The 27,019-nt window shown below is 41.3% G+C and overlaps 2 protein-coding genes across 3 annotated transcripts; one reads left to right on the plus strand and one right to left on the minus strand.

Moving 5' to 3' along the window:
* Nucleotides 1-1,379: 1,379 nt before the first annotated feature.
* On the minus strand, nt 1,380-9,407 carry optn (optineurin). The gene is made up of 13 exons (XM_044343804.1): nt 9,272-9,407; nt 6,552-6,676; nt 6,095-6,294; nt 5,780-5,941; nt 5,475-5,659; nt 5,177-5,264; nt 4,821-4,936; nt 4,442-4,591; nt 4,232-4,316; nt 3,983-4,141; nt 3,709-3,851; nt 2,550-2,626; nt 1,380-2,416 (listed from the first exon to the last, which is right to left on the minus strand). The coding sequence occupies exons 2-13, from the start codon at nt 6,670-6,672 to the stop codon at nt 2,304-2,306; spliced, it is 1,599 nt and encodes a 532-aa protein (XP_044199739.1). The 5' UTR covers nt 6,673-6,676; nt 9,272-9,407; the 3' UTR covers nt 1,380-2,303.
* A 2,843-nt stretch (nt 9,408-12,250) lies between these two features.
* Nucleotides 12,251-22,984, plus strand: ccdc3a (coiled-coil domain containing 3a). Of its 2 annotated transcripts, XM_044344003.1 has the most exons (4): nt 12,251-12,459; nt 12,633-13,243; nt 13,640-13,817; nt 20,922-22,984. In XM_044344003.1, the coding sequence occupies exons 2-4, from the start codon at nt 12,837-12,839 to the stop codon at nt 21,225-21,227; spliced, it is 891 nt and encodes a 296-aa protein (XP_044199938.1). In that variant the 5' UTR covers nt 12,251-12,459; nt 12,633-12,836; the 3' UTR covers nt 21,228-22,984. The 2 variants fall into 2 exon arrangements, with proteins under 2 accessions (XP_044199938.1, XP_044199937.1); XM_044344002.1 differs by having other exon boundaries at nt 12,251-13,243.
* The last annotated feature ends 4,035 nt before the right edge of the window (nt 22,985-27,019 follow it).

Consider the following 27,019-nt stretch of genomic DNA (forward strand, 5'->3'; position numbering starts at 1 on the left):
GCATTAAAGATGTCCTGTAACTTACGGTTTCTAAACCGTCTCTGGTGGCACCTAGCGGAACAGAATTGGCAAAAGTGGAGCATGATACTCAAACATACTCAAGTATGTTTTCATTAGTGTATAATCACCGGGCAATAAGAAATGTTGTGTTTTCGTTAGTTTAGAATGAGCCCTTTATATCTACAGAGGGAGCGGGTCCCCCAAAAACAGCAGCATGCGCATGGAATGCAAATCACAAGTTCAAGTCAAATTGCTTTTTAACGGACATCTGCACATACTTGGGAAAATTTTTAGGACAATCTGCTCTCAACCAATTAATGAATAAATATAACAGTTTTTGTATGAAAAAAACAAAAAGTGTGTTGTACAGTGAAACTTTGAAATGTATGTGAAGTTTTTGAAGTCAGGTCCAGGATTTGTGTTTCATATGCATGTTGCTGTTTTAGCCGCCCAACCCCGGAACTATTTTTGGCCAGGGACACAATGTCACCATCCAAACAGTGTTAGTTCGGACATCCAGCTGATGGCCAGGTAATGTCCAGGATGGCAAGTTTTTTTTCCCAGGACAGCAAAGTCATGCCCTGCCCTACTCTGCCTCTGAATGGCTAGTACTTGTTTCTTTTGTTGGTTGAGTTGGTTAAGTTTAGGCAAGAGGAATGAGAGTGGTAAGGGTTAGGATAAGAATATCAGGGTAAGCCAATCAGAGGCAGAACAGGACAGCTTTAAATGTAAAGTATTCTGCATTCAGAGTTCATTTTACTTTAAGCACAAGGACTGAAGTTTAAATTGCAAGTTCTGTATGTGACGGATGACTTCTGTTAGTCCTGAAACCGTATTGAAATGAACTAAAACCAGCAGCTCCCTAGAAGTTGATTGATCCAAGTCTCATAGTTTGCTTTGAGGAGGTTTAGCAGCAATAATAGGTATTTGCAATTTGTCTGTAGAATTTTGCAGCATTTTCAAATTACTCTGATGAATAACCATGTGAAAATTCTTGGTGGGAGGGTAATATGGCAGGCATAGTTTTTTCCCCTGATACCACCACCAGGGGCCGCCAAGTCAGACATTTTAAAATCCTTCACATAGGGGCTTTAATCAACTGAGAATGCCAATTTCTTTACAACTACTGTAACACCAACATACTAACAAGTTTTCAGGTCCTTTTTATTTTTTGCACACTGATTGTTACAGAGCTCCATAGTGGTACAGGTGGTTTAAAAACCCACAGAGTGCTTTTAAGGCAAAAGGATGTAATATACAAGGAAATTGGACATCACTATGTTCAGGTTCAATTTGGGATACTTTCATTGGTTTGAACTGAAATGTTTTTCAAATACTTAGAAGGATATTTTTTATATTACAGTGAGTAAAAGCAGACAGAAATTTGTAAATAATTTTATTTGCCTACACAGAATTACAACATGGAATCTATAGAGTACAGAATACGCTTGGTGTTGGAGCCTCCAGCACATACATAGAGTATACAAACACTGTTAATGACATCACAACAGTGATGATTGTTGATTAACAAGTTAAATATATTATGTTCCTATTCTGCTTATAATCTGGTATCATATGCAGAGTCAAAATAAAAAATATATCTTCATATTAAAGTTCCTATGTGGTGCACACCCCTTTTTCTACCAATATCAACAACTCAATCATGAAAATCCTAAAATATCCTTTCCAAGCAAAAAATAGAAGGAATTTCTTTCAATTACACAAAGAACTAATTTTTTAAAAAAAGCCTTCAGCAACCAAATACTTGGTACACAAATTCAACTTACAAAGGCTCAGCTTTGGTTGATTATATTATGTGCATATATGACTGGCAGACAGCGCCAACCTGAAATCTTATCAAAATTTCTGCTTTGATATTCCAGACTTTTTCCTTGCAGAATTTCTTCTACATCTAGTTTTTAGTCATCACAGCAACAAAAAAGGAAATGTGCCAGATGACATGGAGCTAAAAACTACAGAAGATGTGTCATACAATGTATTTCTACACTATTTCAAATCTTCAAGCAATTTCTCAATTTACAACGAACTAAAAATGGCCAGTTCTTTTCAGACTTATTTCCAGATTTACTTCTCATGTGTTGGATCCCTTGATACAGCTTCTACTCCTTCTACTTCATTTCTACCCAAAACAAAGTGTTCCCTTCCTAGAATGAATGTTACTGAGTTTTTCAGGGATCTATGGAGTCTCGTGACAGGGATCAGAGAAGATGTAAGGGTCAAAGCAGAGGAAGACTTAGATTAAAGTGCTAATGTAGCTGCTGTGAATGCTTATAATGATGAGTCTAGTTGATGCAGTCCATGATGTGGATCTGCAGGGAGTCCAGGTCTGGCAGGATCTCGTTGCACTTTGGACAAGCGTGTTCAGGAATACTCCCCTGATGCTGCCAGTCAGTGCCTGAAAAACAGAAACACAGTATGTTACATTCCAGTTAGACTGAACTATGCTCTCAGGCCAGCACTTCCTCCCAGACTGTTGTATAAGATCTATGCTTAGGGGGAAAAAAAAAAAAAAAAAAAGCAGCCCGTACCTCTCCCAACCACAGCCGCACCACCTCCGTGTGGACTTCCTCCCACATGTCTCCTCTGCATCTCGTTCAGTGACCGCCTGTGGAGAAAGACAGACCGCGTCAGGATATTGTACAAATGTTTCACTTCACAGTAAACTTGTAAAATGTTTTTCAAGTCTGTTCCCAATGGCATGCATTACTGTCTGCCCAAGAGTCTTTGTGGTGGTGCCACTCAGAGTCGCCACAGTCAAATTCTACACACTTCAAGGGTTTCAGGGTGCTTTCGAACTCTGGTGAAAAGTAAACAACCTGACCAAACCGACCCGGATTGGCTGGAAAAGTCGGTCTCTGTCCAGTTCCAAACATTCTGTGATAGTAGATGTCTGATTTTAGCGTAAATTCAATAGCTAAACTACTGTTAAATCCTTCTGCTGATTGTGAACTGTCAAGAAAACGATCTTCTAAGCCATCTGTGTAAGCAACATACGGTATATATTTACACAAAATCATTGGGTAACCATGGTAACACACATGTGCGTGGATATTACCTGACACATCAGAAAGTGAAAAGGAGATACACCAGGTGTGCTGTGTTTGTGTCCTACCTCATGTATTTTAGCAACTGCTTAATCAAACATGATTGAAGCATAGCGATGACACAGCAATTATCACCCCATAATTTTACAGTACAAGATGCCTCTGTTGACCTTTTTCTACATGTTCCTTACTATTAATGATACACCAGTCCAGTTATAGTCTTGACTATCTAATGATGCTTATGATCAGTTACTTCTTTGTGAGCTGAAATTAAACTGAAACGCATAAGGCATCGCTGTGATTCGATCCAAATTTGCTCAGAGTTTTATCTCCCCCACATGGATCCACATGGCAATGATGATGCAGGATGACATCACCAAAACTGTTATGAATATGAATAAATAAATAAATAATCTGTTGGTCTGTATATTGATTGATTGATTGAATTGTTTATTTAAGTGTCCTGCACCGTTCTGGTGTCCAGCCCATATGGGCTTACAAGACACTATAACTTTAAATTTACTCCTCTTGGTTTGTTTGTAAAAAGCCAGTGTAAACACGAACCGGACAAGAACTTCATCCAGACCAAATTAACCAAACCACACTTGTGAAATTGGCTTTCGTCCTCTATTTCATTCCGTACCGGCCCAGTGAGTCCATCTCCTCCTGCAACTGGGTGTTCTGCTTCTTTACAAACTCCAGCTGAGCAGCCAGACGCTCCCTCTCTTCATGGAGTTTCTCCCTTGCCGCCCGCTCTGCGTAGAAGTCTGAGGAGTAGACCTCCGCCTGCAGAGAGAAGACGACAAAAAGCGTGACGGCCACCGTGAAGCTCCTGTGCATCTTTATGTAACACTGGTCCATTGGTTGTAATGAAAATACAACAAAGTACTTAAGTGAAAATAATTTCACACACTGACCTGAGCCTGGAAGACAGATATGGTCTCCAGTTCCTTCTCCTTCTGGAAGATCTCCTGCTTCATGGAATCAATCCGCTCCTGTTTAGCAGCCAAGGCTTCTTCAGCGGTAGTCAGCCGCACCTGCAGCTCATCCATCACCTCCTTCTCCACCAGCTGAGCCTGCAGGACCAGATGACAACAGTCAAACACGCCTGGCTCAGATTTCTCAACAGTTAGGTCTTCATTTACTATAAATATAAAAAAAGTTACCTCTCTCTTCTTCCTCTCCTCTTTGAGCTCATTGTAGTCTTCAAACAGCTTGGTGTAGGCATCCTTCAGTTGGGCCAAGTTGTTCCTGTGAGGAAGGGGATTACCAGTGACTCACCGTCCACATATAGACTAATCATTGCTGGGAAATGAACTCTGATGGGGGTTTCCGATGCAAATCATGTGCCATATACATATCTGTAAATGTCTGACCTCTCCTCCCCAGCCTTCTTCTGCTCTATCAGGCTCTGGGCCTGCATGCTGTCCAACTGCAGCTTCAGCCGGTCGTTCTCCGTCTGAACGGCCTGTTTCTCCACCAGCTGAGCCTTCAGAGTCACCACGTCCTGCTCCACCTCCCGACATCTGGACACAAGAGGAAAAAACAGAATATGAACAGATGAAGAAGAAGCACATGAATATCAGATAAAAGAGGAAACATCTGCATAATTTTTGGGAATGTTTCTTTTAGAGATCCTCAGATCTCCTTATGGTGTTTTTATCAGATCAGGAATGAAAATCTTACTAAAGCCTGTTTTTTTTTTTTTTAACCAGATGGTTTGCAGGTTGAGATTTGACTGTGTGTTTGTCTAACCTGTCCTGCAGGTTCTTCTTCATGCCTTCTGCTTCATCCAGCTTGCTCTGGGCCTGCTGCAGCTCTTTGAACAGCGTCATCATCTGAGACTTCAGATTCTCTACCTCAGACGCCGCCTGAAATATTCACACAATCACACACGAACATTACAATGAGGAAGATAAGCAATTCCAACTTTGTTATCAGTTTTCAGAGAAGATCAATCACAGTAATGATAAAGTTGCTTGTGAGTAAATCCGAACCGGTGGTCTAAGGATAGAAGGTTTCATATGCTTTACAGATTGAAGCCATTTGAGGCAAGTGTGTGATTTGGGGCTATAAATGTGATTTAATTGACTTAAACACTGAGTAAATACCTTCTCCTTCTTCTCAGAATCCTCCTTGGTCTCTGTAGTCTGTGTTGATTCCTCTATGTTACTCTTCCTCTCCTCCAGTTCTCTAATCCTGTTGGATAATAATGAGAGGAAAATGTGACAGATTTTACAAGATAAGATTAGATAAGAGCCATAAATCAAAAAAACTGCATGAAAATGATTAAAACAGGAACACAGCCTATGTCTCCTGATGCTATAAACTTCTCTGGATTCTGACAGTAGATCATGACAATCTTTCTCAATTAAGAGTGAACTGTTCCTCTAAGTGCTGGTCTTCTACCTGGCAGCAGAAGCCCGCAGCTCAACCTGCAGCCGCTCCACCTGCTGCGTCTCGTTCCTCAGGGACTGGAGGAGCTGGCTAACCGTCATCTCCTCGCTGTCCAGCCGGGACGCCGTCATGCTCAGGTCGGGACGTCTGTAGCGATTGGAACCGCACACGTCATTCACACCGTCAACGCCTCCATCCTGAGAAGACATTACACTTCACCCAGTTAGATGCATGATTTTCCAAGTCTTTAAAAAATATGAATAAGATATGAAGTGTATTTTTTTTTATGTGTTTGTGTTTTATGTGTTGCTCCTCACCGACACCTTGATGACCTCGATGAAGGAGTCGTCATTCGAGTCCTGGTCCGCCTTCAGCTGCAGCTCAGAGTTCATGGCCACCAAGTCGTTCTTCTCTGCCTGCAGGCGAGCCACGAGGGCACGCAGGGCTTCCAGCTCTGCGCTCTGATTGGATGCTGCTGCCTGGAGATGACATCACTCACGTTGAATATTGACCAGTTAAAAATGTTGAGATCATGAGTCCTCAATGGTAGCTACAGCCCTGCACACACGGTGCTATCAGAAAATACATCACATCATGCAGGACAAGAAGCAGGATCAGGGTTACTCCCTCACCTGTGAGCCCCCCTGAGCTCCTCCTGACCCCTCCAGCTTCTTGCTCAGCGCCTGGTTTTGGAGGGTCAGTGCCTCCATGCCGCGCCGTGCCTCCTCCAGCCTGCTCTCCAGAAAGTCCCGCTCCTCCCGCTGTTTCTCCCGCCACGCAGTCAGACCCTCAAAACGCTCCTTCATTGTCAGGTTGGTCTGACGCAGGGCCTCTGGGAGAGACGCAGAGAGAGGATTTGAATGAATTATTTACATTTAATATCGTACAAGACAAATTACTGAAATGTCAGTAATACTGGAATGTTCCAGGCACCATGTTCATCTTTGGACCACCAAAATCATCCAGGATTCACTCTGTAACTCCACTCTGACGCAAAGTCCACTGACCTTTAACTGTGACAGTGTGGCCAGTCCCATACTAAGGAGGACTGGACTCCTCCTCAACCTTCCTCTGAACACCTCCTCTCACCTTTCAGATCTCGGTTCTCCTGGATGAGGATGTTCATCTGCAGCAGAGTTTCCTCCAGCGTGCCAGGCTGACCGGGAGAGCAAGAGATGTCACCGTTCATCACGTGGCCTCCAGATGTCATGATGCTAACGGGAAGAAAAATAGATCTTTTAAGTGCTTTGAATACAGATATAACATTGCCAATAACACAGTGACTATCATGTTCATTACAATTTAGTACAATAGCAGAAAAGACATTACAAGTGACTTCCTTTTAGCTCTTGTTTCATCTTGTCTGTGATGTAGACATTAATAAGATTTTTCTACAGTGTGAAGAAACAGGATTGTTGATGGCGGTTTATCCAGCTAAGAAGATTTTTTTGTTTTTATGTTCAACATGGGATGGGTATAGTCATAAATAAAGCTGAGGGCAGCACGGTGGCTCAGTGTTTAGCCCTGAGTTTGAACCTCAGCCGTCCCAAGTCGCTTCTTTGCGGAGTCTGCATGTTCTCCCTGTGTTTACGTGGGTTGCAGCTATTAATACATGAGAATTATTAGTGTAGACCCCCCCATTTTAATCATATTTTACCATGTTGAAAATCAATGCATCGGTCTATTCACTCTGCCCTCTTTTAAGAGCGCTGCATTATCAAATCCATTCTGCTTGCTTATTGAAAGAATGCCCAAATCACTGAAATTCCATGACACTCTTCAGTGCTACCTTGTACCCCGGCAGATTATCACATAGCACACACACACATACACATAGGAGCGCACTGCTAACGTTAGATAGGAAGAACGGAAACATGACAGGAAAGAGGAAAGTAAGATGGCAAATGAGACTAAAAGAGAAGGAGAGAAAGAAAGGGATGAAATGTAGAGAAGAAGGAACAAGTGAAGTAAGGAAGGAATTAAAGGGATGAATGGGGTTAATGAAGAAAACAATGAGGGAGGAACCAAGCCAGGGAGGAGCTATAGCTGTTACTGCAGTGCCACCAGCACATGATACAACTGGACACCTGATAATTGTGTGAGATTATGAAATTTATTGAATAAAAAACAGCAAAAAGCATCAACCTCCTTCAGTCATCGATGGCGATCAATTGTGTCACATTCATTTTAATATTTCATGAGATTTTGGGTTCTTTGTGTTGGATTTTAAGTTATTTGCTATTTGAAATGTTAGCAAATATGTATTTTTAGCCAAAAAAAGTACATACAGGGCCCTGTGCCTGCTAACTTGATCAATTTGCTCACACACACACTCCAAAAAACCTATAACACTTATGAATTCAAGACTATTGCTTTTCATGACAGGTGGCAAATGGTTGTTACATGAATGCATTTTGTCATGAAATGTTGCCCTAAATATTCATGTGGAGTGTTTCTAGGTAGCAGTGTTAATGTGGGTGTAAACAAAGCCACCAAGATAACTGTCTAACTAGCTGATTCTTCATAGTAGTAGAAATGATTGGAAGATGGACGTAGTTTATTGGAGAATGACTACAGGTGTCCTACTCATTGATTTGATAACATCAAATCATTTAATTTAACAGAAATTGCAGTTGCGTGCAAGCAGAAAGAGTTCACCTACACAACGAGCGGTTGTTATTAAAGGTGGCTCTGAATGAGTCATCAAATCAGTTTCTGTACTTTCAGTTTTTTTGATATCTTCAAATATGTGATCTGCGGCCAACCACTTCCTCTGGAAGAAATTACGAAATGTACCCATAATTTTCTCATGTTAGTATAGCATATAGATAAAAGTATCGAACCACCTGTTGAAAGGCACCAGAATAGAGGAAAATGACATCTACTTTGTTATATACATTCAGAGGGAGGACTACCAGATGCCTGTTAAAAGTGCCCCACCCACATGCTTCCTACGCCCATGAAGGTACTTCTTCATCTTCCTCAGAAAGATGTGTCAGACTCTCTGTTAGAAATGTTGTACTTAGGTAAATAATCTGTTGGAAATTTGAGAATGTGATTTCTTTTACAGACACTGAGATATAATGTTTACTTGACCTGCATATAGTCTTTGGAATAATCATATCCACAACAATCCCAAATCTTTATTTTATCTAATTTTATGGCAAATCAGTATTAGATATATTATAGGACGTTAATATAAAATTCAGTTGCCATTATTTCTCCGTCTCATTGTCTTAACTTGTGTGTTTTGTTGTCAGAATGATACATAGAAATCAGCTGTTTGCTGACATCATCTAGTGACTCAGGGCCTCGGCATGAAGCAGCGGAGCAGGAGCACACAGCCTGTAAAACGCAATTATCTAATCAGCAGGTCACATGATAATTACATTACGTTAACATAATAACGCAGTATGCTTTTATAAAGACTGTGGTCCGCCTCTGCCCTCACACGATATTTTATTCTCAAGTAAAGAACTACATTTTGCTTTCAGTTTCATATAGTGCTGATATCATTGTATGTGGCTCAATTTGATAATAAGTGAGTGACAGCAGAGCGATAAGTGCCACTTTAACATGCTCACAGACTACTACAGACACACTGTCTCCCTGTATACATGTTTAGAGTACATTTTTTGGTATTGTTTTTAGTAAAATGTTACTTTCGTTTTCTTCACCTGGGCCTGTCCAGTGTGCGACTCTTGGTAAACAGAAAAGTTAACCAGCGACGTACACAACACAAATGCGGTTTAATGTGAGCCAAACTGCGTCACATCAAATATTAAAATAGTTTAAATATTTGAACTCACCTACTGTCAACTCCGGAACTAAACACAGTCTGAATATTCGCTTCAAAAACACATACAAACACTCGGCCGGAAGGCAAAATGTGCCGATCGACCCTCTGCTGCTGCGGCTGCTGTTGGTTTATAGCTGCGTCAAGGGACGTTACGTACAGAAGAAGAGCACTTCCGCTCAGTGTTATCAATGTTATCAAATTAAAATCACTTTGACGATATCAACATTTTAGAGCTCCTGAAAACTCTCTCTCTCTCGCTCTGGTGTCATTGAGCCGAGGAGGAGGGGTCAACTTTGAATGCTGTGTTTACAAACACCAACTGACAAATCCTGCATATTATAGCTTTAAAATAGGACTCTGTGGGTGTGGTTTGATCAGATTTGACTGACAGTGACCCGCCATATAAGTAAACAACCCCACAATTGTCATCAGATTCAGATTCAAATGTTATTAAATCCTGTTTGGTACGCAACATCAAATTTTTCCAGCTGAACCCCAATCAATGCAATTTATCCAATAGGCCCCAGAAATAATAAATTATATAGTTTACAGTATGTGTTAAAACAATTTGAAAATGGGTCGCTAACAGACAATACACAGAAACAGCAACAATGAAACAGAAAAGAGAAATCAAAGGTAAAACACACAACTTGGGTCCGATACAATGTGGCCGATAATTTGCAACACATTTTTAAAATAATTTTTTCAAACAGCCTACACCATCTGATTATTTCATTAGGCACACTGATTGTTAGCGTTTAAATTCACTTCTCTAGTCAACAAAGAGACAAAAAAAAACCCAAACAAAACAAAACAAAAATGCTGTACATGCTGCGCACTGTATTACGCTGCAGATCAGCTGTGTCTGTGGGAATATGGAAGTTTAATGGTTGAGAAAATGTAGTGCCCAAAAGAAAGAAAAGAAATATTGCTTAGCTCCCGTGTTAGTAATTCTGCCTGCTTCTCCAAACTGGTGGGGAGATGTTACAGACCATCATCTTCTGCAGGTGATACATGGACTATGAACAAGTACTTCATACAACCCCACTTCAAAAAATGCGAACTAGCCCTTTAAAGTTTACGCTTTTATTTTGAAGGCTTATTTGGTGTACTTCCTGTTTACTTTGGCCTAAATGCCGCCAACTCGACGCAGCTGTGATTTTACAGAGGTTTCAATTTCCATGAAGTGGCGTTGCTGAGCAGAGAACGGACGTGAGAAAAACTGCGGCTGCGTATCAACAGATCCTGGGCTGACGGCTCCATCCGCATGTGTTACGCACCAGTAAAGGCCAGACAGCCCTCAGCTGACAGCGGGAATCCCCTGCAGGAGTCACCTTGCAGCTTGTCAGGAGAGGAAAGAGGAGATTCTCAAACGCGAAAACAACAACAAAAACCCAGCAAGTTTACCATAGGCCTACTAGATTATTAATTGAACAGAACACCGTTTGCTTTCGACCCTATTATATAGTAGCTCATTAAGGCAAATGTGAAATATTAAGCCTTACTTATTTATTTCCAATAGGCTGTTATATAATTAATTTATATAACATTTATTTGATCTATTCCTCCTTTATTCACTTTAGTTGCTATTCTAATTAGTGTCCGCTAGATTGCAGTGCTGTCAAAGCAAAAATCCAAATCACCACCTAAAAGTTTGGTAAGGCTGTGGTTAAATGACAGTACATGGCCAGCAATAACATCTTAAATAAGATCCTAGTGACAGCTTGTCCTCAGTAAATCATGATCTATGTGCATTCTTTTGTAATCAAAGTTTTTATTATGCAACTATACAAACATAATAACACACAGGACCAGTTACTACAGTAAATCAATGAATCATAAGAAACAGAACAAACAGAAGAAAACAAACAAACTAGATCTGGACAAACAGAATTAGCTATAAAGTACAGTAAAAACAACAACAACAAACAAACAGTAAACTGTGGACAAGTGAAAAATAGAAGATAACAGGCACTGTGTATCAACATGTTGGGTAGCATATTTCCCTTAAAAGCCAAACAAATTGTAGGAATATTTACTTCCTGTTAAGGTTCCTTCTTTTGTATAAATCAGAAACTTAGACCAAACCTCACAAAACCTTCCTTGGTAATTATTAGTCCTTGTGATTAGAGCTTCAAAAGAGGCAATGCTGAGCCAAGCTGTGTGCTGCAGACTATAATAGAGAGTATACTGTATGTACATAGTATCAGCTGATGGATTGATACCAAGCAGTCATCAACTGTGAAATTTATCCAGATTAGTCACTTGAAACCCTGGCACCTTCCACAGTCCTTCTTGAAGAGGTCCCAACCAAACACTGGGACCTCTTCAAGAACTGAAAACCCCCTCAAGACCACCAGGGGGCCTCAAAGTCTCTCAAGAAACAATCCCCCCACATCTCCACCCCACCCCCACCCCAACACACACACACACACACACACACACACACACACACACTTCCAACTAATTCTGTGGTGAAACCATAGTCAAACCCTGTAAAGCTCCCTGCAAACACCCATGGATTAAGTATCCCAGATACCTATTCAAGTCCATCTCAGAGACCTCTATAACTCAAACAATGTCCCCTGCAGACCCTGGAACTCCCTTAAAATTCCCCCAGGAATCCCCAAACCCCTCCTGCAGTACCCTTAAACCTCCTCAAGCACCCTATCAGAACCTCCTAAAAGAAACCCTGGAGAACTTCCTCTGAATATGTTCTCCCATATCAGAAACCACTTTACTGCGGGACTGATTGATTTTTCCCCTTTATAGTCCTCTGGATGTTTTCAATGCTACGTGGGATAAACTGATTTTATAATAGCAAATCTCACAAGAATTGCATCCAACGCCAGCGTCTCTGAGTTTTAGTTCTATTACAACTTTTTAATCCTTTAAACATAAAAGAAAAAACACTTAAAAAAAGTAATGTTTGAGGTTTGCCAGAACAGCTATTAATAGGCTATTAATATTTATTTATCTTAAATTAGGTTTTATGTTCAAAATCTTAATATCCATCAATTTTATCAACGTCATCAGCTTTTTTTTTTAAATAGCACTTAAATGCACTGACCGGCCCACATGGAAAGCTCACGTCGGAGCTTCGCAGCAGTCCTTAAACGCAGCATCGGTGCGCTCTGGTGAAGCCTCTCGCTCCCACAGCAGACGGATGAGATGGAAACACTGTGGAGACAGCAACAGGTTGGAGTTGTTGAAGTTTCTGCAAAATGATCTCATTGTTTTATTTTCTCCTAAAAGTTTGGAAAAGCGAGAAGGTCTGAGTCTGTGCAAGATTTGGGCAGTAGTGTGAAAAGTTACTTTTCTCTGTTTTTTTTTTTTTGTTTTGTTTTGTTTGTGCTTTTGGTGAAGTACAGCATCCTTAAGCGTTCAGGTGACCATCACAAGTGTTTACTTCTCACACATGCTGAACTCACTTCAAACGACTTGGATGCACTGAACAGACTGAGCTGCATAAAACAGTGAATTTTGAACAAAAGATAATTTTGAATTTTTTTGTCAGTGAAGCATCAGCACAGCGTTTATAAACTGCTTAAAGGATTTTTTTCGGGCTCTTCGGGATGTTTTCCACGGCTCTCCTCTTTGCAGCGCTCGGCGTTTTGGCGCATCTGGACACTTTTACGCACGGCTGCCAGCTGCCCTCCGAGTGGCGGCCGCTGAGCGAGGGCTGCCGGGCGGAGCTGGCGGAGATCATCGTGTACGCCCGGGTCCTGGCGATCCACCGCGAGCCCCTGGGCGGCGGGGCGGGCAGCCTGTATAACTCGCTGCCCTTCGGGTTCGGGTACGGGTACGAGGGCGCCGAGGAAGGGCTGCTGTACTCTGCGGAGGTGGAACTGCAGTGCGATCAGGCCTGGGGAAGCATGCTGGAGGTGCCAGCAGGATCCAGGCTCAATCTAACCGGACTGGGTTACCTGTCCTGCCAGTCCCACACCGTGATGGAGAACTATTCCTACTTCTTCTTCCTCAGGTGAGGTGCAATGACTGGACACAATTCCCCAAGCAGTTCCCACAGACATTTAGACTCTAAATACTGATTCAAACTGTTCTTGCAATTAGGCTGCAACAGTCCAGAAATAAGTTTTATTGTTGCCCATAAATCTCTTTGCCAGACAGAAAGTGCATTTTGGAAGTTTGCACATTTAACTTGCATTCCAATAATTCTTGAGTCTTTTCACTGTTTGTGTTGGAACAAACTGTGATTTACCGTCAACATTGTAAAATAATTAAGAAGACTTTAAGTATTTCCATCAAGTTAGACTTGAAAATGTGTACATTTTTACTTCCCTACATCTGTTGACGTCTAGAAACTCACAGCAACCTTAGATTTCTCCTCACAGCTCCTCTTCTTCATCTCCTCCTGCAGGATGGATGAGAACTACAACCTCCTCCCCCATGGCGTCAACTTCCAGGACGCCATCTTCCCTGACACGGCTGAGATCAGACGCACTTTCTCCAGCCTCTTCCAGTTCTCCAACTGCACCCAAGGGAGCCAGCCGTTCCACACTTTCAGCCCCGAGTGGGACACTCAGGAGGACAGCAGGGTAGGGCATCACAGTCATGTTGTTGAAGCCACACATACCATGTCATGTCTGATACAATGCAATGCACAAACCATTCGAATGTCTAAATCTAAGTAGACTTCTTTAACATTGAGGGCTGCCATTCAGTTTAAGTTTATAGTTGTAGTAGTAATGCTCACTGTTTCTTTAAAATCGAAAACAGCCCAAACAGGTTGCCCATTCCTCTCTGAAGTTTATAATTGCCACTTTTTCAGTCAGGTCAGTTTTTTTTGGTGTTTGCAGGTCATATAAACAAACCTGACACCATCTCGTTACCATGGAGATAACAGATTAACAGTCCAGATGAACAGCAGGAAGCAGGGAAGTGTGGGGGGGGGGGGGGACTAACAGGTATTGTTTGGGTTTCAACCATTGACATTCTCACTGCTGGCTGGACCTGAATCCACTGAGGGGGTAAAAATGAGAATGTGAGGGAAGTGTGTGTTGGAAGAAAAATTAAGCAGCAGAGCAAGGCCTTGGTTTGTGTGTATGTGTGTGTGTGTGTGTGTGTGTATGTGTGAACACTTAATCCTGACTTGAGTTGTGACTCCGCTGACAGGAATGTGGTGAGGATCAGTAGGAACACAGTTTAACTACCCTCTCGCACTGTGCAGAGCTACACACACACACACACACACACACACACACACACACACACAAATCGTCACACCGGATTGATCCTCAGAAGGATAAAAGATACAAGAAAAAAAACTACTCACACACATCCACACAGAAGAATTGATTCTACTCTTAATAGATTCCCAGCATGTGATAGGTCCCATGTGATCATGTGTCAGCCAGTTGGAGATCAAAGCAATTACTGATTGGTCGAGGTCCGTCCGTCTGGCTCCTCGGGTTGACAGGACGCTGGCCGTCCCAGGCTCAAAGGTCAAATAGCAGAGAACCACATCTTTTGACAGATAGCAGTTTGAAAGTGTGTCACTCTGTAGCTTCAGTCCATATCAGTCTAAAGCAACGTACCCTGCTGACCAGAGATAAGCTGAACCCTGTCGACAGAGGGAGGAAGGCCGGCTGCTGTGATTCAGGCATGTATTATCACACCTCCTCTGACTAGACAAGCAGGTCACACTTTAAACAAGACAGAACACAGTGGCTGGGGAGGGAGAGACACTCGGAAGCCCCTGCTTTGGGGGTTTGCCCCACATTTCAAGAGACTGACGTTGAGTAGATTTTGAATTGGTAGCTTGCATCAACGCTAAAAATACATTCAGAAAACTTTCAACGGCTTTTATGTGAACTTGTCTGTGCCATAATATCAAATTATGTGCATTTTTAGCCCACTTTTTCAGAATATTTCATAAATCTTGTCACTTAAAAATGGATGTATTCGTGTTTATTTGTGTCTTTGTATACTTGTCTTGACTGCTGTGAGACTTGACTTACTTGAAACTTGATTCCTTAAAGACCTGACTTGAAACTTGGAAGCAAAACCATTAAAATCTTAATTCTTGAGCTGGTAAAACACTGAAACAATAAAAATGAATAAGACAGCAACAGACAGGCCTGTACATTGAAGGGACTTGGTTTCAGCTCTGTAAAGAATAAAGACAGTATGAACACGAAATGAAAATGAAAATGTTGTGTCAATTTGATGGTCAGTGTTCAGAGACCTGAAAGACTTGTTGAGTGTTGATTTGGGACTTGAGACTTGATTTGGACTCATCACAAAGGAATTTCGACTTGAATTGTCTCAGATGATTTGGACTTGTCTTAAATGTCTTGAGACTTGACTTGGATTTGCCCTAAAAGACTTGAAAACAATTGAAAAAGATTTGTATTGAGTAGCATTATTACAGTCATCTCAGACTCTAATTCTGATGAAGATGGATTGATGTTGCACCTTGGTCCTGACTGATCCTCACACTGCCTGCAGCATTCATAAAGGATGGCATGACCGACTGTTTCCCAGATTGATTTACAGCATTTTCTTATTATCAACAGTCAAACCTGCTCAGATATAGCATGAAAAGTGCAGGAGGTGGTGACACCCTCCTCTCCTTTTCTCTCTGGGTTTGACTCCAGGGTCTAATGTATGAGGTCATAGGTTATTTAGGCAGGGGTTAAAGACACCGCTCATTTAGAGGACGAGCACTCGCATGTAGAGGTTGTGACCTTCAGGCGAGGTGGGACGCCAAACAGGTGTTTTGCTCCGGGAAGTATGTGATGGAAGGACCTACTTTGCTCCTCTTTATGTCTCTCCTTACAGATCCATGTTCTCTTGCTCCTTGCCTTTCGAATTTGAGAGAGAAAAAATTTGAGGAAAAACAAAGAAATCAAAAACAACAAGGAGGAGCCTTTTTCTAATTTCGCTATCTTGAATTCTTGAGTTTTGTCCAAAGGATCTTCAAAGTGCCTCCCTGGCTGCATCACTATCTTAATGCTTTGAGGTTTCAAGACATCCTTCAGCTGGAATCAGAACATAAAACAGCCCTAAAACGCTGTTTGCTTCTGGTTTCAACCTCGTGGGAACCAGACGCCCCTCCAGGAGGAGAGACAAGAGACTTCCTCCACTTCTCTGCCAAAACCTTCAATTAGCTTTTGTTCAGAGGCTCCTCTTACCAGTAGCACTCAAAGCAGCTTTTACCACGGGCCAGAGGTAGAGACAGCTGTAAGCCCGCTGTTCATCTCTTTAATACACATTTCTTTTTTACTGATAGTCTGCGTCTTTTTCAAGATCTTTTTCGGGCACTTAGCTATTTATTTGAGGGGATGACATTTGAGACGAGTAAGATATAATTGGATGGGAAAGTAGAGACAAATTCCACGAATACTCCTTAATTAGCACATTTACATGTTTACATGCACTCTAATGATTTTATTATAACTACAGTAAGGAAACACCCGCTGTAACTGTCATGTAAACACCTTGAAACAAGTTTGCTGACTCTCATAAACATTTTATGTGGACTCTCAGAGGGATAAAAGGAGGACAACACAGTCTGCCAGTTCCACTCAGTGCTTAAATACTAAAGCTCATGATGAATACAGTGTTTGACTCTGTGTGTGTGTGTGAGTGTGTGTGTGTGCATGTGTGTGTGTGTGTGTGTGTGTGTGTGTGTGTTAGGGAAATAAAGGAGAAAAGTGTGGAAATTAATGAAAAGTGCCTCTTTGTGTTTTCCGCTTTCTCCGTCTCGCCTTTGTTTGTTTTTTTCTCTCTCTCTCTCTCCGTCTCCTTTTTCTTCTTTTTATCTCTTCATCTCTCACTTTCTCTTTTCTTTTTGTCTCTCTTTTATAACCTCACCTCCCTACACACACAAAGCAAAATAAAACCTCAGGAAGAAGAGGAGAAACCCTGGCTTGTCTCTTTGACGTCAATAGTGAATCTCTAAAGACACTAAATGAGTGTGTGTGCGTGTGCGTGTGTGTGTGTGTGTGTGCGCGCGTGTGGGAGTAGTTGGGGGGCACAATGAGTTTCTATATCAAGTTAGAAGAAGAAATCCAGTCAGGCATTAATGCTCAGATATAACGCTCAGTCTGCAGAAATAAACGAACAGTATAGGTCAGGTTGGACAAACACAAAGACGCCCCTCACTTCCTTCTCCCCTTTCACTCTCTCTTCCTTTTAACGGTGTCAGTTTTCTTCATTTTATTCTCTTTTCATGGACGTCCATGGTCATAGTGAAAGAACTGTCACAATTGTGACAGGGGTTTATGGATTGTAACCCTACTATAATATCCTTCTCTATGTAATTGTAGACAGGCTGTTCTTGCTGACACAGTCTGATCACGTCCTGCATTGACATTCTCAGTCACCTGACGAAGAGTTGCTCTTCTGTTTTTCCTCTCATATCGCACTAATGCACGAGCATGAAGCTCATCAAATGTGTGCTGTCAACCACGATTTCTGACCATATTTACTGATGTCTTTCCCATAGATGTAATGCAGATGTCAAACACTAGGCAGTTGATCAGTCTTTGTGACTGAAGCTCCTGCCATCTGTTGCCCCAACAATGAACCCTCTTTCAAAGTCACTTAGATCTTTTCCTCTTGCCATCTTGACACAAAATCAGAATCAACTGGGCCTGCTCAGCATTTTAATACATGCCACAGAACATGATTGGATGTTAATTGCTTAATTGTACCATGCAGTGCACCTGTGTGGAAGCATCTGCATTCGTTATATTTCTCAACTCATTTTTAAGAACCATGGCGAGAGCGGTGAGAATGAATCAAAACAGTCAAAACAGCCGCTCATAAAACCAAAAAATGAGCTGAAAGTCGCTAAAACAGAGGGAGCTAAGTGAATGGAAAAGTCGGATCATCTGTGGGTTCTTTACTATGAGCGACAACTTTCACATTACATATAGTCATTTCCATTCCATTGTTAAAGTAAAAATATAGATTAGTGCAGCTTTAAATGCATTTTAGTAGATTTCAAATACTTATTTTTTTACAGTGTGCAGCCTTGATACAGAGTATTTGTCAGAGGATACACTGTGTCTGTTTTTCTTTCTGTCTTACTGCCTTGTAAATTTTTGTACATTTGAAATTGAGTGCATTTTGCACATGCATGTGTGTGCCTTCACATGTCCTCTAAATACTGTTTATACAGATGATGCTTAACAGCAGGCAGGTAACACTCGGATGTTTTGACAGGTGCTGTGTGTTTGTGTGTGCATGTGCGCCCCACTGAGAGCCTTCCTATGAGCATGGACAGGGGTTCAAACTGTAACAAAAAAAGTATCAACATTATGTAATGTGGATCTTACTTTTTTGGGGAGATGAATAGGAAGAAAAGAAAAAGACGTCCCTTAAAGGGTTTGTTCATATTATATCCATATTATATAATAATATATTTTCTTTCTTATCTCTAGCTCTATCTATCTATTCAGAGATGGTTTTGATTTTAGTTGACTAGATTTTGAGATATTTATTTCTGAGATTTATGCTTCTACCCTCACAAAATGGAGATGAATGAAATTTTGTTTGTAGTACTCACAGCATTGAAATTTAGCATTTAAAACACTTCGTCAGTAGGCGGTCGTCCCTTGACCTAGTGGTCTAAGGCACATACCATGTATTTGCAATGTGTTTGCAAATGCAACCTCTCTCTCTGTATAGTGTATTTAGACTATTTTTTCTGTATAAAAGAGTTCCAAAGTATTGATTAGCTGTAATTTTGGTGGACTAACCCTATTAAAATGAAATGTATACAGTATAGTCAATATTAGGACAAATACAAACACTTTCTGTAAACTTTGGAAACATGAAAAACCTTTTGTGCTTTCAGAACTTTTCAAAAGTGAGAGTTTTTGTTAATTATTAAATCTATATTACAATTTACAATTTAATGATGGATTTGTGAACATTTCTGGGGATAATCTCAGATCTCCGTCCTCCTGCATTGATCTTGGAATATCCTAATTTAGGCAGCACTGTGGAGCCTTTAGCTAAGCATCAGTTACTGAATGTGATGAGCTGAGTCACCAGTTAATTGAGGAACTTCCCCAAGCTTTAAAGGAATATCTAGACGTGTCGGGAAATACACTTATTCACTTTCTTGCAGATGTTTGTACAGTAAATATGGAGCTAGGGCCAGGAGCCGATTAGCTTAGCTTAGCATAAAAACTGGATATAGAGGGAAACAGCTATCCTGGCTCACGGTCACTGCACCAGTAGGAAACAACAACAACACTGAACTTCCTATAAAACCACAGCTTGTTTTTACATTTCAGCTTGTGTAAAGATTAAACAAATGAGATAGGTGGATATGTTTCAACTTTGCACTTAGCCATGCTATCATTTTTCCACCTGTTTCCAGTCTTTATGCTAAGCTAACCAAATGCTTCCGGGCTCTACTGAGCTCTGTACTCAACACACACACACATGAGTGATATCTATCTTTTCATGTAACTCTTGCCAAGAAAGCAAAAAAGCAAACTTCCTAAAATGTTGGACTATTACTTTAATATCTTAAGAAAATCTAAAGCTGGTGCCAAGACACATGTTAGAAAATGTGACAATAGCTACTGATACAAAACATTTTTGTGGAAAAACTCTGAGCCTAGAATTATTGTGTGTTAGTTTGGTGTTGGATCTGAAGTGGACTCATCTGTAGCCATGCGAGGCTGGTGTGAACAGGCCACAGTGAGTTTTCTTTAGACAGTATGTGAATGTGTTTGTGTTCATCATTGCTAAGTGGGGCTACTGTAGTCTGCAAGTGCACTTAGGTCACAGTGTAGAGCTCTCTGTGTGTCTGTATGAAGTGCCGTAGAGATCAGTCTGTTTCAAAGCAAAGCAAATAATCACAGAAGTTCAAACACTGACTCACATACAGAATACACTGTGTCAACACAATTTATGGGGATACTGGTGCTGTGGACTCAAGCTACTGGGACACAAGTTACCACTGACCATAAAAAGTGTGTGCAAAAAGGGTGATGGTACTGTATGTGAAAAACGGTGTGAAGCTGAAAGATTTTCCTTGGTTTGTATATGTTCCTTTGACACTGAGTCACACATGAACACACACAAACACACACACACTCCCCACTGGGACTACGAGAGCACTCACCCCTATTAACCCTGCTGGTTCAGGTCAGCTCTGGTCCGCCAATGAGATGGAAAATTAGGGCCCCTGAAACATCAAAGTACGTGATCCTCACGATGTCAGGGAGGGATTGGGGGGGGGTCTGTGGGGTGATACATTTATGTTGCCTAGACACACGTGCATGAACCCATAACAGCACAGCATATATCATCCTCTTGTTTTTTTGAACCGGGTGTTGGGAGCATTGTGGTTAAATTTAAACGACGAGGGTCAGGAGCTCCAATTTATTTCCTCATCCTCCATGCTTCCAAGTGTGTTAGGTTTTTCAGAGGAGGATAAACATGAGCAAGGGAACAATAACAGCACTGGGGAGATCAAAAGACCAAAGTTTTTTTCCATTTTCTCTGAGAGGCTGCTGGGAAAATCACATCACCAGTGCTCCCACACTATACACAACCAGCTGACGAGATGGCAACTGGTGGGTTAAAGCAGTTTGGTTAGCCTGTTGAGAAAACAAACAACCTTTCTGTATGGTAACTTTACTGCACCACTTTCCCTCTCCTCTTCCCTCCAGCTGCTGTGTTCTTCAGTGCAGGCGGCGCTGTTCGAGGAGGAGGAGCGAGGCCGCAAGCTGCGGGAGCGCCTGACCGCGGCGGAAAGGAGAAACCGGCAGCTGAAGGAACGCGTTCGCAAGGTGAAGCGTTCCCTGAGGAACGCCCGCAAGGCCACGCGCAAGGCCGAGCAGGAGGCGCAGGAGCTGCGAGAGAAGCTGAAGGCTGCAGAGCGCAGAGCGGGGCATCACATCAACGCCATAACGCAGGAGGAGCCTCCACCCGCGCGTTACACGAGCAAAGCAATACGCAAGCGCATGCAACTTTAACTAATCTCATCCACCCTCAACCTGCCAACCACCTGGACAGAAAGCTGGCTGTGGAGAGTGAGAGACTGCTGGGCGGTCTCTATGCAAGGGACAAACAAATATCAACTGCCACATATATGAGTAAACACTCTGTTAAAGTATCAATCTATATAGTTTTCTTGTAAATAAACTACAGTACTCTTTCTCTCTTCTGCACCCCTGATAGCTATAACACAACATTGAGGGTCAGGATAATTCCTGGTCATCTGACAAAAGAACAAAACAGGTTTCCTGAAAGAGAATCAAACATTTATTTTCCTCAATGATTCCCCTTGCAGGTGGAGCAGTGCTTTAGCTCTGCTGCCTTCTACAACTGGATTCAGACCAAAGACTACAATTGAGACAGACAGCTGCTGCTCACTGCTCTTCTCAAGCCGTGATCGCATACAGCAGGATAGAGTGTTTCTCTGCTCCAACACAAAGCATGGCAGGAGCTTAATGGTGTAAAGAGTGGCGTGTTATTGTGGTTGCCATTTGGCTGTATGATTGAGTAAAGAAATAAACAATAGCTCTGCTTATGCTGGTGCAAGACGATAAGAGCTAAGAATTTAGTTAAAGGGACACGTCATCTATTTAAGATGTGAAGGACAATTTACTAGTCACAGGGAGTATTACTCAGCATGTGAAACCAGTAATATAATGTCTTCTGTGGCTCTGGAGAAGCTGTGCCGAGTCTCAGAAATGTACTCATCTGGGTTTTCTCAGACTTCAAATTTTTAACATAAAGCCTGAACCGGGGACGTTGAGTTTGAAAGATGTCGGTGTTTACCAGGCAGGGATGTTCTGACGAAAGATGCTATTGAGTTGCATTCTGGGAAGTGTAGGATATTAGGATAGGTGTTTGGAGGTTGATCCAAGCCAGGGACAAAAAATCAAGATATCTTGACCTCTGGTGATTCAATTTTGACCATTCTTTTTTTTATATCTGGTTCTTGCAAGTTGCCTAACATTATAGAAGTGACATATTCATTGGGATACCCCTTTAAACAGCCCTTTAAAGGTGTACTCCAGCGATTTAGAATGTCACTTTCATAAAGTTAGGGTTATTGTGAGAGACAGATTAAAAAAACAATGGTCAAAATCGAAGCAGCAGCAGCGGTGGAGATATCTTGATTTTTAGTCCTTACTATGAGTTACACTCCAAACAACCCAATCCTACACTTCCCATAATGCAACTTGGTACCCTTCCCACCTGGAAAATTCCCATATTTTTTCAAACTTGACCAACCTCAGTTTTTAACACAAGCTTTCTGTTTTAAATTTGAAGTCTCAAGCCGATAACTACAATGACATCATAATTTTTTTTCAGACTTTCAGACAAACTGAATTTACCGATTACACTACAGAAGTAATATTCAAATTGTAGTGCTGTTTTTTAATCTTTATTTTTTTTCCCGCTTTTTTACACATAGCGTATGACAATCTTCTGCAACCAAACAATGAAAACTCCTAAAAAAAGATACTTTTTTTCTGACCACAGCCTAATGGAGCAATAATAAGAGACATTACATTTAATTTTAACAATGCTGTGATTAATCAACTTTTCTTTCAAATGACAGTTTGAGCAGAGAGCAGGGTGACTGAGATTCTGGGATGTTTGAGAAGAGAAAGTTCATTTATTAGACTGTTGTTGCCACAGTGATGATGAAACATCAGCTTGTATGTGAATGTTTTTGTATGAATGTTTTTCTGCATATAAAATTGAATTTGGATAAACATCAGTGTGAACGTGACAATGTTTTGAAGTAGATTATGAACATCTGGATCACTGGAATACAAGAAAATAAATAGACACACATAAACACACACACTGGTTCAGCTAAGCTGTCCAGCATCACGCAGCGAGTGTAAAGAGAGGTTAAGGTCAGAAGGAGACACTGTACGTGTAGTATTTGGGGAGAGAAAGTGTGTATGTGTGTGTGTGTGTGTGTATGTGTGTCTGGTCCATCAAGTGAATGGAATGTGTTTGTGTGGGCAGCAGTGTTCTGAACAGCGGGGCGTCGCTGAAATATTCCTCTAATTCAGCCTGGAAAACCGAAAGCCCTGGAGGGAAGCGAGCAACCGTCACATCATGAGACCACAGTGACCGCAAGGAAAACACATCACCAAAACACGACAAAACGAGAGGCAGCGTGGATGCGGAGAAAGAGAAATGTGTTCATCAAAAGCTGAATTGCTGTTTCTGTCCAGTGGGAGAAATCAAACGCTGTGAGATGATGAGGCGAGGATAGAGCAGGGACGCTAAACAATAAATGAATACAAACATCTCACTCCTGTTTTTCCATTCTGACAGTTTCCTTTTTGTAGGTGTGCCAGACCTTCATCTTTTTGGTCTATACTTAGCATGCAAGTCACACAGGTGCAGGAGTACACTTTAAACGTTTGCTAACCCTGCAGCAGCCAATCAGGAGCTGAGAAGAATTGATTTTCTGTGGAAATGTTGCTGCAGAGCACAGAATCATTGAGAGACATGCAGTAACTGTGGTGACAAGTTGTAACAATTTTCTTAACGACTAAATTATTTAAAAGATTTAAGCCGCCATGTGTAGAATTTTTAAGCAATGATAACATCTTTCAAATCACTCTGATGGGATAACTTTTTCATTTGCAGAAAAATTTGATTATCCAAGTAAAAAGTGGTGCGGTCTATGTGTCACTTTGGGGCCTACTTCATAAAAGTGATTTGCAAGCACGGTTTACACACAGATTGCAAATGGTGACAGCATAATATTTCACTAATGATTGTCGGTCATAAATTGTGAGTCTTGCTGAGCTCCAGCATGCTCATTTGTGGGTTGAAAGTATTTTGTCTATTTTGGTAAGTGAAACATGGAAAATTTAATCTGAGAGGAAATTAAATGTGCAAATTGCTGCCTGCACGTTGGGAATTTGGTGAGATGCTATCAGATCTGTTAAAGGACCATCAGTCCAGTATGTGCTTACAACTTACATTACCGACAGCCATTTCCCAATTAATGCAAGTAGTGCTGTAATTATTAAATTAGTTTTCCTTCCCTTCTAGGGGCACTTTGGTTCTCTTTCTTTTAAGTACACTATCGAAATCAATTTGCAGAGACTTGAATTTGCTCAACTTAGCTACTGCATCATACTGGAAAACACGTCTGCACTGGTTTTCTTTAAAGGTACTTGGGTTTTGTGAGTTATTGAGAAATTCTAAACATCAGGTCAGAAACACTTACATCAATTAATTGACCATTCAAAGTAAATGTTTATACAGTTAGACAGAAATAGTTTGCTGGAAAAGGCTCTGCTTTTTGAGTCAGCTGTAAAAGAGCAGGTCCTTGTTGCTGTTTGGATTTTGCTGGCAGAACCAATCCCCCCTAAAAAGCGTACTCTACAAATTTAGCATTGCACTGCTATAACATAGAGTGATGGACAGTTTAAAAAGTGTCATAACTGATGCAGCAGAACCAGAGAAATCATCAACGCAACTCAAAAGCTGACAGTCACTTCTTTCTAACTCCACACCCATTTTTTAAACTAGTCTTCGACCCAAACAGCAACCTCCAGGGCTGAAAAATGAAGCCAATGCAGAAGTGCCAAAAACCTGCATTCTATCTAATGGCCATCAAGGGGCAACTACACCGGCTGCAAAAAGAAGTCCAATTGTATGGAAGTCTATGAGAATATGACCCTAATTCTCTCTTGATTCATTACCTCAGTAAACTGTTTCCTAATGAGTTTATGGTCTCAATCGCTAGTTTCAAGTCTTCTTAAATACAGCATGATGTTCATTTTGTAAATTATGGCCCCATTTAGAGTAAAACAGACAATAAAGCAGCATATGCTTTAGGGTGTGGCTACGTTGTGATTGAGAAGTTGCTACCACGGCGACAACGTTGCTTAAGTAATGTAACCATTGCGCATAGACGTAGCTGCTGCTATTCACAGTGTGTTTTCAGTTCACTAAAGTTAATTGTAACATTGTGGTCGCCTAAAAACAGTCGTGTTCGGCATTTGGTTGTAATAGAAGACCCATCAATGAGTTGGATGTTCAGTTTTTCCGGTGAGTACATTTTGTTTTTATGGTTTTAGGCCTGTTTTTCACTAGTGAAAATTAGCATTAGCATTAGCATTATCACTGTTAACCATAGATTGTAAATGCACTGTGCTAACCAATCTAGCAGCTAGCACTATATTCAGCGCCACCCTCTCGTCCAAATATGGTCACTTCTGGCTCCAAAAATCAAACATGGCGACGGCCAAATCCAAGATGGTGATGGTCAAATCGCTACACTCGCTACGGCTTCGAAATGGCAGTTCACAAACCAATGGGTGACATCATGGTGACTACGTCCATATTTTTTTTTATAGTCTATGCTTCAGCCCCATCTGACGCTGACTCAAGTGACATCACTTGAGGCATTTTTTTTTATCATATTTTGAAAAGCTCCCTCTGTTGCCTTAAAATACTTTTGTCATATATACAGTAGCACTCTCCAAGATAAAACTTTGAGGGTGCTGCAGCAGCAAACAGCTTTGACATTTGTCTAATTATAATGGCCACATTGTACACCTGTATGAATATGATTGCATGTTACTGGTTGGCTGGTAGCCATACAGTTCACCAATGAGCATGAATGAAGCAGCTGATACCAGTCAGCTAATGTTAATGTGACTTTTAATGCTGCACCTGAATTAATCCTATGTTTCATTTGTATGCTTGTCCACCCAGCTCCAATTAACTTTTAGGTGGTTTTAGAGCACACTTTGTTTTCATCTTTATTATAAGCTGCTCAGTTTGCAGTGTTCCAAATTCCTCAATCACACTTAATCAGACAGTTGTGACTTGACAAAAATGCCACCTTTTTTAAAGAACAAATTGTTGCAGGGCTGACATGTATGATAAGCAGTTGTATGAATTGTATGGTATTGTATGGTATTTAATTATTGTCTCTAATCTATACAGACAGGTCATAACTCTGTTGAGTGTTGAGTGAGCAGCTTGTAATTTTGGCTTAACATGTTGCTGACAACACAGCATGACTTAGATAGCTAGTAAACTAGCATGTTGCTGCACCATGGACACCTTGCTTGTTTTCACTGCCACCTGCCAGAATACAAGCCCCAACTGTTTTTATCTGCTCTTTATTTTTTTTAGGAGAAGCTGTTGATATTTCTGTAACTTTCAAATAAACTGTGTTTAGAGGTCATTGCTGGTATAACTGCAGTGCTGAAAGTATAGTTTAGCTTTTGGGCACAGTGGAGGGTAACATCATGTCACCCTCCTGCTGTTTGCATTCAGAACTGTCTGTCCAAATGATACGGCTGCTCGTTGCTCACGTCAAATTCCACAGCATGCAAAGATCCCACCTCCATTTCCTGAGAGACTGAGTGTTATCTCTCTGTTTCAGATGATCTGCCCGTAATTAGTTTTTTTAACAAATATACCGCATATGCTGCTTAGTAAAGAACAAAACAACACGTCTCTGCAGGAGAGAGAGAGAGGAGACGAGGAGAGGAGGAAACCCTGCAGCGGGAGAGGGGCTGAAGAAGAGAGGGGTAACTGGGGGACGGTGAAGCCCTGAATTAAAGATGAGGAGAAATCAGTTTAAGAGGCAGAGGGATCAGTGACTCCGAGCACACTTACAGCTTGACAGCCAACGTCAACAAGCACTGTTTGTGTGCGTGTGAAAATGCTGGGAAATTTTGATTTAACAGAAATTCAATTCTGCTGGCTTGCTGTGTGTGTGTGTGTGTGTGTGTGTGTGTGTGTGTGTGTGTGTGTATGT

The sequence above is a fragment of the Thunnus albacares genome, chromosome 23 (genome assembly GCF_914725855.1).
Source record: "Thunnus albacares chromosome 23, fThuAlb1.1, whole genome shotgun sequence".
Taxonomy (NCBI): Eukaryota; Metazoa; Chordata; class Actinopteri; order Scombriformes; family Scombridae; genus Thunnus; species Thunnus albacares.

Excerpts from the sequence above, each read along its gene's own strand:
- optn (XM_044343804.1), bottom strand. The coding sequence starts at position 6,672 with ATGACATCTGGAGGCCACGTGATGAACGGTGACATCTCTTGCTCTCCC. Across the intron at positions 4,142-4,231 it reads AGGAGAGGAAGAAGAGAGAG|GCTCAGCTGGTGGAGAAGGA; the intron begins GTAACTTTTTTT and ends CTGGTCCTGCAG. Across the intron at positions 3,852-3,982 it reads TATCTGTCTTCCAGGCTCAG|GCGGAGGTCTACTCCTCAGA; the intron begins GTCAGTGTGTGA and ends TTCTCTCTGCAG.
- ccdc3a (XM_044344002.1), top strand. The coding sequence starts at position 12,837 with ATGTTTTCCACGGCTCTCCTCTTTGCAGCGCTCGGCGTTTTGGCGCAT. Across the intron at positions 13,244-13,639 it reads TCCTACTTCTTCTTCCTCAG|GATGGATGAGAACTACAACC; the intron begins GTGAGGTGCAAT and ends CTCCTCCTGCAG. Across the intron at positions 13,818-20,921 it reads ACACTCAGGAGGACAGCAGG|CTGCTGTGTTCTTCAGTGCA; the intron begins GTAGGGCATCAC and ends TCTTCCCTCCAG.